The sequence below is a fragment of the Cetorhinus maximus genome, chromosome 7, assembly GCF_964194155.1.
Source record: "Cetorhinus maximus chromosome 7, sCetMax3.hap1.1, whole genome shotgun sequence".
Lineage (NCBI taxonomy): Eukaryota > Metazoa > Chordata > Chondrichthyes > Lamniformes > Cetorhinidae > Cetorhinus > Cetorhinus maximus.
The window spans coordinates 17,789,550-17,804,314 of NC_135885.1; the positions used below are offsets into that span (position 1 = coordinate 17,789,550).

Below are 14,765 nucleotides of genomic sequence, written 5' to 3' on the forward strand. Positions count from 1 at the left end.
AAGGGAGGTGCTTTTTATTTAAGAACCCTGCAGCTTAAACAGCAGCCCCCCCCCCCACCCCCCTCACTGCTGCACAGCTGTCCACCCCCACCTGTTACAGCAATTTCCAAGCACTACTTTATAGAGATTTTTAAAAATTTGTTCATGGGATGTGGGCGTCGCTGGCTAGGTCAGCATTTATTGCCAATTGCTCTCATTCAGAGGGCATTTTAAGACTCAACCACATTGCTGTGGGTCTGGAGTCACATGTAGGTCAGACCATGTCCTTCCCTAAAGGACATTAGTGAACCAGATGGGTTTTTACTACAATTGGCAATGGTTTTGTGCTCAGTTTAATTCCAGATTTTTATTGAATTCAAATTTCACCATTTGCCATGGTGGGATTTGAACCTGGGTCCCCAGAGCATTACCCTGAGTCTCTACAATACTAGCCACTATGCCACCATCTCCCCCTAATGATGTGCAATGTGCTGTGGTTCTCCTGTACACAGATTATAAACTGATTTGTGACCTTTATGACAGGATAAACATTTAGATTTTTGCTAATGGCTAGAAGCTATTTAATTAACTTATGAGAGGTGGCTTACCTGGCTCACCTTTTCTATTTTCTTGGGGTTCTCCAAGAACCTGACATACCTTTCGAAGAGTCATGTGGTTCAGGAATCTTGCCCAATAGGAAATTTGTCTTTAGTCAGTTTTACAACCTTAATATAACAAAGATTATATAATCACATTTAATAATTAATAGTTTTGAGCTGTGTGTATGGCTGCAAATACATATGGGCATTTGGGATGTTTGTGCAAAAATGATCATCGCAGATATGTTGGCCAAATCTAGGTCAGTCTTTTGCATGCATTCAAATAATGATTTACAGAATGAAAGTTACCAGACAACTATCCTAATTGTTTATTATTTGCTTGGTTTATCCAAAAGGTACATATACAAAATGGTTACATGAGGTTGCAAAACACTGGAATTTATGCTGTTGTTATGATCGCCATTGACTGTTAACTTTTAAAAAGAGAAAAGAATTTCCCAGCGACTGACGAAATCTTGTTGCGCAATTCATTTCATGTTTTAAGACTTCTCCTGTCTCAAACAAACTAACATCAACGTAGAGTGAACATTACTTAATAGGCAAGTAATACCCTCAAATGAAAGAAAGGGTCATTTTCCATTAACTAATTAACACAACTGAAATACTTTACATCACGTTCCCAATAGATTTGTAGTCTTGAAGATTCCTTTCCATACTCCTCCCAGCTTTTCAGCATGCTCCCTTCTCTCTGCCACACCAGGGAAAGTCTTCCAGTGTACCTTTGAAAATTGTTCTACTCAGTCTTCCGAGTAACTCCGAACCATCCTGCAGCAGCAAGGCACTCTCTGGCAATTCCTTGGCCCTTAAACCTTCACAAGTCTCGTCTCTTTCTCACCAGCATTTTGCTTGGTGGCTAACACAAAATCAGTTCTTTCCTCTGCTTTCCACAGCAGCAGCTGTTTCTGTCCCCCTCTCCACATCTCTGAGTGTGTGTGTATGTTTGTATCCAGAAAACCAGCCCCTCCTTTACCAAAGTATGAAAATTGGTAATTGATATTTTTTATATAGGTTTCAGCCTGGCCTCTTTTCCCCATGATTACTAAATCACATGGGCCTGTCATGCGTAAGAGTTTACTATGATCTAACCATCTCCCTATTCAGGAGATTCTGTCTCATCTTAGATTTAAGGAAACATTTTAAAACAGGAAGTCTTGCATTTGTAACCCTGTTCTAAAGAATTATTATAGTTAGAATGTTTGAAATCAGAACGAATTGGCTAAAAGGTATGTCTGATGTTATCTTTCTTCTTGATCCAGTTGGTGAGCCAGAAGCACGTTTGTGGCTGGAGCAGCATGTGGTCACCCAGTACTGGACAAACAAAGCATCTAAATTTAGTCACAGCTTTCATCTGCATTCCAATTTAGCTGCTATCTGGTAAGAAAACTGTTGTAAATGTTGTTTAATAATCTACATCTCGCAGCAACTTCCTGAACAATCTACTACATCATAAAAGAATGCTAACTTGTAGCTGAGGGTGAAGTATGGAGTCATAATTTTGGTGAGTAATTCAGACCCTCTGAACGTGGCGATAAGATCCATTATTAAGACAGTCATAATGAATTGGACGATGCTTTACTATCTTGGAGTGCCAGCCCATAAACTGTGAGCTGTGGATTTTAGTTCACAACTGAGTTCTTATTTCAGGTGTTTTGCTGTGAGTAAGCACAATGAGCTGGTAGGTACTACAGACATGGGACCAACAGAGTAACTGTCATTTTGGTGTCTCTTGAGCACTTTCCGTTAGCTGGCTCAGAATAAAAGTTTTCAAAGCTGGAGCACATTTACCATAGGTTGTGGCATATGAGGACCCCATTTTTCGGCACCAAAAATTATGTTTAGGCCTATACTCGGTGTACAAGTTGACCCCTCCACCCCACTTTTCTGCAAAGAAATGCGTTACATGCATTAGGAATCAACCTCAATTTTTCACCTCAGAAATGCATGTTTTAATCAACTTATAAGTTGACGCATGGGATCAAGCGGGTGATATGGGCCTTGTTGCCAAGAAGATCCGCAGGAGTGTAAGAGGTGAACACACAGAGCAGACTGTGCTAGGTGAGCAATGAACAGAAATGGGTCCTCCAGCAAAGAGAATAAAGTACGAAGCTGGTTTCAAGCTAAAGGTTGTAACATTTGCTAATTTGCAGTGAGGGAATTCGGTGTTAGTTGAAAACTGGTGCAAGAATGAAAAAAGAAGAAATATACCCTAATGAAGGTGCCCAAGACCAATGCACCATGAGAGCAAGGACCAGCCACTGGCCTGATCTTGAGAAGCATATATCGGAATGGGCCCGTAAAATTTGTTACATCCTCACCAAGAAGTGCAGTGCGCATATATGTGTTTAAGTGGGCCAAATCATACCCTGAGTCCAACAAAGAAAAGCAGCAACTAGTTGGTGCAGCCATTCATGGAACGAAAATGTCGAGCTTTGCGGCAGAAGACCAAGATCGTTCAGAGACTACCAGAAGACCTCACTGCCAAAAATAATAGTTTCCAGCAATTCATCAGATTGTGGCAAAAACACGCATACCCATGTCACATCAGCAACATGGATAAAATGCCCATAAATTTCAATATGCCCAGCAGCCAAACTGTGGAATGGAAAAGTTTGAAAACCGTTCTGGTGAAAACCATAGGACATGAGAAGACAAGATTCACGGTGGCACTAGACTGCATGGCTGACGGAACAAAATTAAAGCCTATGGTAATTTTCAAAAGTAAAGCCTTGCTGAAAATCAAGTTTCCTGTGCAAGCTTTTGTGCATGTCCACAGCAATGGTTGGATGGAGAAGGATACAGTGAAGTTGTGGGTCAATAATGTGTTGAATAGGCACCCTGGTAGTCTATGTAAAGGATGCAGTTTATGAATATCATCAAATCCCATATAACCAATGAGATCAAGAGGCGCCTGCAAAGAAATAACACCCAAATTGCAGTTATACAGGGGGAGTCTAACATCTGTTGTTCAACCTTTGCATATGTGCCTCAACAAGCCATTCAAGGCCATGTTTGTACCAAATGGAATATAGGTGGGTGGTTGATAGAGAAAATTTTTTCACCAAGAGTGAAAATACACATGTTGCCCCGCTTGATGTTTTGTGTGTTTTAATCATCAAATTGTGGGATGCTATTAATGCACAAATTGTCATCAGATTGTTCAAAAAATGTGGAATTTCCAATTCAATGGACAGAGTGGAGGATGATTTGTTGTGGAGGGATGATTCTGAAATAAAAAGTGCCAAATCTGATCCAGAGTGGGATTCCTATGTTACTGACCACAGAAGTGGAAACAAAAAAAACTTATGTTTTTAAAAGTGAAGGTTGGGCCCCCGGAGTTGGGAGTTAGAATTCCTGACGGGCCTCGGCGGTTTCTGTGCATGTGCCAGCTGGTGGATGGCGGCACGTGTGCAGTTGATCAGGATCCTCGTTTTCAAGCCAGTAAATGGCCCTGTGTACATGCACAAATAGTTCTTTTTTCATTTTTTTTATTTAAAGGGAGCCCTGCACCTGCACAGAGGAAGAAATGAAAACAAAAGTGAAACAGAGGAAAAAGAAATCAGATGACTGAGAAGAAAAACGCCATTACAGAGAGGCACAGAAGAAGCTGGACACAAGAGCAGGAGCTGCAGCATGTAGATTTCTCAGAAGAAAAGCAGAAAGTCCCAAAAACCAGGGAGAGGGACAGAAGAAAGCCCCAGAAAGACAGTTAAGTCAAGGAACAGGAATCGGAAACAGGTCCTGTTCAGTGAAGTTAAAGTTAGGAGCAGAGGAAAAGGCTCCAAATTAAAGAGAGAGAGCTGTGGGGAGCAGAATTAAAACAAAGTTGACTTGTGAGAAGCCAGAAGATCCGAGGAGGCAGCCAAAAGTTGTTGACTCCTTTCTACGGGCCTGTGAAGCAGTGGTGTTCTGTTGGCATGGCTGTGTCTCCGAGGCAGTGCGTGGAAGGCGAAGCTTGAATGCATGTGGAGAGGAACATTGGAGGGAGAGATTGAAACCCTGGAGGTGGATCATTGTTGAAGACGTCCAAGAGAAAGCATCGTTTGGAAGAAGATTCCAAGGCAAATTCTTCGAGAGTGGAGATTGGAAACCCTTGTCTGAAAGACAGAGTTTCCGTGAGACCGATTGGCTCATGGTGTGGTGAGCATCTGGGGATGTTGATGAGAGATCCATAGAAGCTGTTTTGGTGGCATCTGTCATTTGGTTTCGGAGTGTGGTGTGTCTGACCACAGTTCGCCTACTAGTACATGGACTGGAGACTGTGAACAATAGAGTATAAGATAGATTTTTGTAACTTATAACCTTACACATCTGTATATATCTGTAAAGGTACAGTTGTGGGTGAATGAGTAGTGTAATATAATTTTTTCTTGTTTAATAAATGCTCTGTTCTTTTGTTAAAAGTTCATCAGACTCTTGTGAATGTGTTCTGTAACCACTCTCTGCGTTTCTAAACAAAGAATAAATGTTAGAATCTATCAAGCCAGGTTCCACCGAGGGTTCTGACTTGTCCAGTAGCAACATTAGCTGGGATCTTAACACTCACGATGATGCCATTGACAAAGTGACTTGAAATGAATTTGGTGAATGCTTTGTGGATGCCGAAGACAGTTAATTTGATGATTTTTAAAAAGTTTTGATTGCGGTTAAGGGTGAAGGTTAAAGGTTGTAGTTTGTAGAATTAATTTGTCAATAAAACATGTCACATTGAATTAATTTGAATTACCAGTGTATTTTTTTCACATTTCAAAATGTGAACCTACACCAACACCAGTGGTTCACATTTTATACAGTGCATATAAATCTACCCAATTTTGGAAGCATTTTTCAAGGCTTCAAATGCCAACTTATGTGCCATGGTCTGTGGTATCTGTCCTGTCAGCCTGTATCTTGGAAGAAAACTCATAAGCTCTCAGTTGGGATAGGTACAGGCTGATGTAACCATTATCCTTCTCGATCAGAAACTTGGATTCAATACAACATCTGTGTGAGTTAACTGACCTCAGTGCTAATAAAGCTGCTACAAATGACCTCTGCGCCCCCTGGGTTGAGCAGGGGAAAAATTAACTAGAATCCTCAATAATGCAGGAAAGTGCAGGTGAAAACAAGATCAGGCCAATATGAATGGATGATTGGCTACCTAATAGGAAACAGAGAATTTTGATAAATGGGTCATTTTCAGGTTGGGAAATGTAACTAGTGGAATGCATAGGAATCAGTGCTGGGGCCTCAACTACTTGAGTTGTATTTATGACTTGGATGAAGGGGCTGAGTGTATTGTAGCCAAATTTGAAACAATACAAGGATAGGGAGGAAAGCAAGCTGTAAGGAGGACACAGTCTGCAAAGTGATATAAATAGGTTAAATGAATGGGCAAAAATTTGGCAGATGGAGCATAATGTGGGGAAATGTGAGGCCCACTTTGGTGGGAAGAATGAAAAATATTTTAATGGAGAGAGACTACAGAATGCTGTGTTTGAGGGATCTGGGTGTTCTTGTACATGAGTCGCAAAATGTTAGCATGTAGGTATAGCAAGTAATAAGGAAGGCAAATGAAATGTTTGTTTTTGTTGCAAGGAGGATGGAGTTTAAAAGCATAAGAGTCTTGCTCAACTGTACAGGGCATTGGTGAGACCGCACCTAGAGTACTGCGTATTGTTTAGGTCTGGGTTCCCTTACTTAAGGAGGGATATAATTGCATTGGAAGCAGTTCAGAGAAGGTTCACTGGGCTGATTCCTGGGATGAAGGGGTTGTCTTGAGGAAAGGTTGAGCAGGTTGGACCCATACTCATTGGAGTTTAGAAGAATGAGAGGTGATCTTATTGAAACCTACAAGATTCTGAGAGAACTGGACAGGGTAGATGTGAGGATGTTTCCCCTAGTGGGGCAATCTTGAACTAGGGGGCACAGTTTAAAGAAACGGGGTCTCCTATTTAAAATGGAGAAGATGTTGAATTTCCTCTCTCAAAGGGTCATTAATCTTTGGAATTCTCTTCCCCAGAGAGCAGCGGAGGCTAGGTCATTGAATATATCCAAGGCTGAGTTAGATTGAGTCAAGGGTGGTGGGGTGGGGGGAGGAGGAATGGCAGGCAGGCAGAAAAATGGAGTTAAGGCCACAGTTAGATTAGCCATGATCTTATTGAATGGCAGAGCAGGCCCAAGGGGCAGAATGACCTCCTACTGCTGCTGTTTCATATGTTCTTATGTTATGTTCAGGCTCATTGCACATCTTCACAATTGAATGGTCTGTGATACTTGCCCTGGAGGTTCGTATGTAAAGAATGGCCAGTTTGACTGACTAACCATGAACCTGCTGACACCCATGGAACTGTATTCTAGCTAAAGTCAACAGCACAGCAGTTGAATTACTCTATTTAACAAATGAAATAGCATGTTATTAAATGGAATGGTTTATTATACACCTGAGTTTTGTTTGAGAATAAGAATATGTTCCCTATTTGGTTGTAATTTCATAACTTTACTGTCCAGGGAGCAGCACTTGTACAATACTGATCCGCTGTATTATTCAGATGAACGAACATTTGTTACAGAAACCCAAGTGATCCGAGAAACATTGTGGTAAGTATCAGTTATTACTCCTGGAGGATTGTATGAATATTCTAAACTTTATGCACTTCTGCAGTAGGTTATTATTTTATTGATCTTGAATGCAATACCTTATTTAGTTACAAATAATTTGTGGAGTTCACTTTTTAGAAATCTCATTGGTCAACAGTAATCACATGACCATTTTAAATGTTTATATCTTGTAATTTCATTGGTTGCTGGTAAGCATGTGAGCAACCTAATTGTTCCATCTTTGACCAGAAGGATCAATGCCAATAAACATAGGTAAGTCAAGTTGAGAATTTGGTTGGCTTCAGTTTACATAATGACAGCCAACTGCCTTCTTGTACAACTCTTACAGTGAAAGGATGTGATTTGGCCCCTTTTGCTCTTCTACAGGTGGCCACAATGCCTCTGCTGCCATTACTACCTACTGTGCCCTTACATGCTTCTGCTCTGTGGCCAGCCCAAGAGAAGGTCGCAGGACATATTGAGAGAGTAATTAGAAAAGCATAAATAGAGGATCTGAGTACAAAAGCAGGAAAGTTATACTGAACCTGTATAAATCTCTGGCTAGGTCCCAACTAGAGTATTGTGTCTAGTCCATGTCCAAATGCAGCAAGACCTGTACATTATCCAGGCTTGGGCTGATAAATGGCAAGTAACATTCGCGCCACACAAGTGCCAGGCAATGACCATCTCCAACAAGAGAGAATCTAACCATTGCCCCTTGATGTTCAATGGCATTACCATCACTTAATCCCCCACGATCAACATCCTGGGGGTTACCATTGACCAGAAACTGAATTGGACTAGCCATATAAATACTGTGGCTACAAGAGCAGGTCAGAGGCGAGTGACTCGCCTCCCGACTCCCCAAAGCCTGCCTGCCATCTACAAGGCACAAGCCGGGACTGTGATGGAATACTCCCCACTTGCCTGGATGAGTGCAGCTCTCACAACAGCCAAGAAGCTTGACACCGCCTAGGACAAAGCAGTCTGCTTGATTGGCACCACATCCACAAACATTCACTCCCTCCACCACTGAGGCACAGCAGCAGTGTGTACCATCTACAAGATGCACTGCAGGAATTCACCAAGGCTTCTTAGACAGCACCTTCCAAACCCATGACCACTACCAACTAGAAGGTCAAGGGCAGCATTTAAATGGGAACACCACCACCTGGAAGTTCTCCTCCAAGTCACTCACCATCCTAACTTGGAAATGTATCATCGTTCCCTCACTGTCGCTGTGTCAAAATCCTGGAATTCCCTCCCTAACAGCACTGTGGGTGTACCTACACCACATGGACTGCAGTGGTTTAAGAAGGCAGCTCACCACCACCTTCTCAAGGGAAACTAGGGATGGGCAATAAATACTGGCCCAGCCAGCAAAGCCAACATCCTGTGAATGAATTTAAAAAAAAACACACTTTAAGAAAAATTTGAAGGTCTTGAGAGGGTATAGACAAGATTTACCAGAAAGGTTCCAGGGATGGGGGCAGTTTTAGTTAGAAGGTTGGGTTGGAAAGGCTGGGGTCATTCTCCTTGGAGCAAAGGAGGTTGAGGGGAGATTCCACGGTTCCAGCAAAGCACAAACTTTATTGTATTTAAAAGAATTAACCAAAAGAAGCAGTCTTAACACTATGTTATAAATATGTATATTATGCACTCTGTTTTACTCTGTACTTTCTCCGTGCCTCTTTCTTAAAAGACACATCAATCTTAAAGTTATTTACTTCTGTAGGGACCACCCAGAAATATGCAACAGTCCTCTGCAAATTACGTGAATTCTCCTCAGTTCCAGCTATTCTCAGGTTTAAAACCTTCATTTACCATCTCCTGACTGTGGACACCTCAGTTCCTTTCTCTGGTTACTTTCTGAACACTTCTGAGCCTTTCTATTGGTTGCTTTCTTTACCACAAGCGTCTGAGAACCACTGAAAGTTTTTTTTCCCACTAACTTAAAGCTAGAACAAATCCTCCAGTTTCTGTTCCCTCACAAAATCCAAACTGAGATTAAGCCTCACCTGCATTCCACGTGGTGAATGTTGAAGTTAGCATTTCTTTGCTTAAGCTGCAGGCCTAACAAACTATCGTTTATTTTGGCTACCTTCTCTCAGTGAGCTGCAGCGCACACAATCCAGGTTGCAACTAGCAAACTACGCAAACACCCAGATAAGGTGAAACCCGAGAATCTCCCTAAACTCCATGACAATATGCATGCTCTCGGATGTCCTCAAACAGACCTTTAGATTCCTCATTGACAATTCCTTCTTTGACCAGAAGAAAGAAATGGATTTTATAGCCCTTCAGGGTTGACTGAATATTTTTAAACTTATTTAGCTCTAACTCCCAAAATAAAATCATCCCTCTGGTTTGCCCTTACTGAAATGATTGTAGATGTCATGTCTGCACCAAAAGACCCATAGGTCATCCTTTGTTTGTTTCTCCACCTGCTATTTTATGACTCTTACCCCTCTGCTTTGACCTTTTAAGTCAACATGGCCCAGCCTGTCAATACACATGAACCATTCTTCGAATTGTAATTAACTCAGGCTTGTTTGAGTTGCATTCACATCAGATGTTTAAGCTTTAAGTTAGGTTTTCCCCCAGTTCTCTACAGTTAATCTTTAATTCCTAAAACCAGAAGTTATATTCTAAAACATATAAATTATGAACTAAGTATTCCTGAAACTATCAAGAAAGAATTTTCATTTATATAGTATCTTTCACTATCTTGGGAGATCACCAAAGTGCTAAAAAGTTTATGACGTACTTTTGAAATGTCACCGCTATTGCCATCCACGTGGCGACCAATTTTCAAACAGCACAAAGAGCAATGAGATCATTTGTTTTAGCACTGTTGGTTGATGGATAAATATTATCCAAGCCACCAGGGAGATCTGCCTGCTTTACTTTGAATTTGCTATGGGTTCTATTGCGTGCACCTCTGAGGGAAGATGGGTCCTCAGTTTAACATTTTATCCAAAACATGGCATCTCCAAGAATGCAGCACTCCCTCAGTGCTGCATTGACATGTCAGCCTAGATGATGTGCTTAAATCTCTGGAGTGGGACTTGAATGTTTTGACTCAGGACCACAAATGTTTTTACTGAGCCAAAGTTGATACCTATGCCAGAAGTGATCAAAGGCAGCAACACCTGGAATGAAATAATCCTAAAACAGAACTAATAATGGAGAAAAAGAAACAAAGCAAGAACAAAATAAACTGAAGTATAGGAAAGAAAGACTCCAGCAATAAAATCCAAAAATGAAAGGTAAGAGTAATGAAAGGTTGGGGAAGGAAAAGAAAATAAAACATAGGTAACAAAAAGTAAGTAAATATAAATAGGCACAAGAAAAAGTAACATTTTCACAACCACATTTTCATTTCCCCAATTTAGAGAGCCCTAATTTTTTTTGTACTTTTCACTGAGTATTGCCACAATATACCTATCAATGGATTGTGTAAATTTTAATGTACTAAATTTCTTTCTGTCTGCAGGTTATTGTCTGGAGTTAATAAACTGTTCATGTATACATTGCATGATGGAAAGATATCAGTGAGAACTGACATCATGGTAGCTCATCTGACCCAGGTATGTAACTCCCTTAAAGAGAAACCACAGGACCATTCCTTTTCGCAGAAGATTTGTGGCTTCAAGTCCCACTCCAGAGATTTGAGCGCAAAAATCTAGGCTGACACTGCAGTTCAATACTGAGGGAGTGCTGCACTGTCAGAAGGCAGATGAGATATTAAATCAAGGCCACATTTATTCTCTCAAGTGGACATAACAGAGCACATGCCACTATTTCAAAGAAGAGCAGGGAAGCTTCCCCTGCTGTTCTGGCCAATAATTATCCCTCAATCAAAATCACTTAAATAAAAACGATTGTGTGGTCATTTTCACCTTGCTGTTTGTGACAATTTGCCGTGTGCAAATTGGATATTGCATTCCCTATCTTGCAATAATAACTGCTCTTCAAAAGTACTTCATGGGCTGTAAAGCAAATCCTGAGATCATGAGCATCCCGAGACCATGAAAAGCAATATACAAATGTAGGTCTGTCTTTTTTCCAAATCCTATTATCTCATTGTTCCTCATCTTATGTTGTCAGATGATGGGTGAAAAATGATAATTGTTTCCCTGTTTTGAAATATAATCTTTTAATCAGCATGGCAAATACTGACTCTGTCTGCATTTAGCACCTCCAATCATATTGTACGTTGTCTGTGACGATAAATTAATAAGCCAGCTCTGATTTGGCCTGATGAAACTCTAATCTAGTATTGTCTTTAGTTCTAATAGATAAACTTGCTTTTAAAAGTTCACTATGGTACAAAATAATTGGGCATGATATTTTTATTTTTCTTCTTAGTTCAATGCTGCTAATCACCAAGACCACCTATTCTACCTGCGTAACTTCACTGCTGTCTCAGCTCATCAGCTGCTGAAACCCACCTTTTGTTACCTCCAGACTTGACTGTTCCAATGCTCTGCTGGCTGGTCTCCCACATTCTACCCTCTAAACTTAAGGTTGTCCAAAACTATGCTGCCCATGTCATAAGCCGCACCAAGATCCGTTCATCTATCACCCTTATGGTCGGGAACTTATCTTGGTCCTGGGCAAGCAACATCTTGATTTTAACATTCTCATCCTTGTTTTAAATCTTTCCATGGCCCCACCCCTCTCTATCCCTGTAACCTTCTTCAGCCCTACAACCCTCTGAGACATCTGCGCTTTTGAGCGCCCCAGATTTTAATCTCTGCCATTGGTGGCTGTCCATTTCAGCTGCCTAGGCACTAAGTTTTGGAATACTCTTCCTAAATCTCTCTGCCTATCTACCTTGCCTTCCTCTTTTAAGACACACCTTAAGCCCTTATGTGACTCAGTGTCATTTTGTTTTGTTACACTCCTGAGAAGTGCCTTGGGACGTTTTACTACCTTAAAGATGCTATACAAATATAAGTTATTGTTGCTCTTCCATTCATAACTAGCAGAGGGTACTTCACTATGTTGAAAGACAAATTCAAACTATGCAGTATTATATATACTATTTGCATGTGCAATTTATCATGTCCAATTTTATAATATTTGTATTTACAGTGCTTTATCATGTCAGTGCATCTCAAAGCTTTTGAAGTGCAGTGAGCTATGAGGTAAATGTCCTGTGTAAACAATTTGGACTTAAAATCTTATGCTGTTTCGTGTCCATTGAAGATTTTGAACTAAGTCCGTTATTTGGTGGAAATGCAGTTAGTTGAAAGTCAACTTTGGCATACAAAGTCCGAACGACTATTGTAATTGTACTTACATTTCTTATTTGCCGATATTTTAATTTGGTTGGCATGTGTATTTGGGGAGAAACTGGGGCACTCAATATGTCTAGTGATCTGTCACAGGAGGCAGATTGCTTGGTTACCTTGTGGAATTGGAAGGAATTTTCCAGCATTTTTCCTGAAGCCTATTTTTTTTTTCTGTTGTTTTTGTCTCCTGAGTATTTTGCATTAATAATAAATAGCTAGAGTGCAGCATCAGCTCACACCATTTAATAGATGGTGTTATGATCCCAGCTGATGTTACTACTGGACAAGTCAGATTCCAGGGTGGAACCCAGTCTGATAGATCCTAACTTTTATTTTTTGTTTAGAAATTTGGAGGGCAGCTACTGAACAGAGTCACAGAAGTTAGCTGATGAACTTTTAACAAAAGAATAAAACATTTATTAAACAAGAAAAAATGAACTATAGTATAATACTCCACCCACAGCTATACCTTTACAAGATTTATACAACTTTGTAAGGATAACACAAGTTAAAAAAGCTATTTTATACTCTAATGTTCACAGTAAGTACACAGCCCATGTAACCTATTAGGGGATCTGTGGTCAGGCACACCACACTCAGAAACCAAGTGACAAATGCCACCCCAAACAGATGCTATGGATCCGTCATAAACTCCCCCACCGCCTACTCCGACAGATGCTTGTCACACCGTAAGCCAACTGGTCTCACTGAACTCCATCTTTCACATGAGGGTTTCCAATCTCCACTCTCGAAGAACACGCTTTGGAATAATCTCCCAAACTTTGCTTTCTCTCAGAAACCTTCAGGGTTTCGAACTCTCCTTCTGATGTTCCCCTCCCCTAGATTGCCACATGCATTCCAGCTTTGCCTTCCGCGCACTCTCTCTGAAATGCTCAGCCATGCCAACAGAACACTACTGCTTCACATGCCCATAGTAAAGAGTTACAGACCTTCGGCTGCCTCCTTGGATCTTCTGGCTTCTCGCAAGCTTGTTTTGCTTTAAGTCTGCGTCCTGCAGCTTTCCCTCTTTAAGCTTGGAGCCTTTCTCTGCTCCTCACTCTTGACTTCACTTAGCAGGACCTTTTCCAGATTCCTGTCCTTGTCCTTTGACTTAACTTAAAGGGCTTCGCGGGCCTTTCTCTTTCCGTTAGGACCTACAGTCCCCTCTCCCAGTAGACTGCTGATAACTTGGTTTCTCCCTTGAGATCCAGAACTCACTTGACATTCACTGTTACTTTAACTTCAGGGCAACTCATCTAAGATTCTTAGACTTATTCTCCTCAGCAGTCTAATAGTATGTCAGCTAGAGAGAGAATTAAGCTGCTTCCTTCACCTGACCAACTGAACTCAAACTGCTTTCTGGTTCTTTGTATGTGTGTGGTCCCACTCTCTCTAGACCCCTGTTGTCAGGGAACAGCATAGTTTTTTTCTACAGAGATAAAAACAAAAAACTACTGCGGATGCTGGAAATCCAAAACAAAAACAGAATTATCTAGAAAAACTCAGCAGGTCTGGCAGCATCGGTGGAGAAGAAAAGAGTCGACGTTTCGAGTCCTCACGACCCTTCAACAGAACTGAGTATAGTTAGGAGAGGGGTGAAATATAAGCTGGTTTAAGGTGGGCGGCTCTCTTGCCCACATGTCTGTCCTTGGCTTGCTGCATTGTTCCAGTGAAGCCCAACGCAAACTGGAGGAACAGCACCTCATCTTCCGACTAGGCACTTTACAGCCTTCCGGGCTGAATATTGAATTCAACAACTTTAGATCTTAAGCTCCCTCCCCCCATCCCCACCCCGTTTCTTCTCCCTCCCTTTTGTTTTTTTCAATAATTTATATAGATTTTTCTTTTCCCACCTATTTCCATTATTTTAAAATCTACAACTAATACCTTGTCAGTATTTCCACCTCACCCCCACTAGAGCTGTACCTTGAGTGTCCTGCCATCCATTCTTAATTAGCACATTTTCTTAGATAATATCACCACTTTCAACACCTCTTTGATCCTTTTGTCTGTGACATCTTTTGATTATCTGCTCCTATCACTGCTTGCTTGTCCCTACAAACCCCCACCCCCCACCCCCCTCAACTTCTCTCTCTCCCCGCCCACCTTAAACCAGCTTATATTTCACCCCTCTCCTAACTATACTCAGTTCTGTTGAAGGGTCGTGAGGTCTCGAAACGTCGACTCTTTTCTTTTCCACCGATGCTGCCAGACCTGCTGAGTTTTGCCAGGTAGTTCTGTTTTTGTTTTAGTTTTTTTCTACCATGTGTTTGTTTTAACTGCCCTTCAA

The 14,765-nt window shown here is 41.1% G+C and overlaps 2 protein-coding genes across 3 annotated transcripts in view; one reads left to right on the forward strand and one right to left on the reverse strand.

Moving 5' to 3' along the window:
* Positions 1 to 14,765, reverse strand: part of LOC144682622 (PI-PLC X domain-containing protein 1-like) — a 705,325-nt gene that overhangs the window by 451,674 nt on the left and 238,886 nt on the right. The gene's annotated exons all lie outside the window — the stretch shown is intronic.
* The window catches only part of tubgcp5 (tubulin gamma complex component 5), a 66,397-nt gene that overhangs the window by 12,201 nt on the left and 39,431 nt on the right, over positions 1 to 14,765 (forward strand). For both annotated transcript variants that reach the window (XM_078545118.1, XM_078545119.1), the window contains exons 7-9: positions 1,856 to 1,973; positions 7,086 to 7,175; positions 10,672 to 10,765. In XM_078545118.1, the coding sequence (XP_078401244.1) occupies positions 1,856 to 1,973; positions 7,086 to 7,175; positions 10,672 to 10,765 (302 nt within the window). The remainder of the gene's footprint in view (positions 1 to 1,855; positions 1,974 to 7,085; positions 7,176 to 10,671; positions 10,766 to 14,765) is intronic.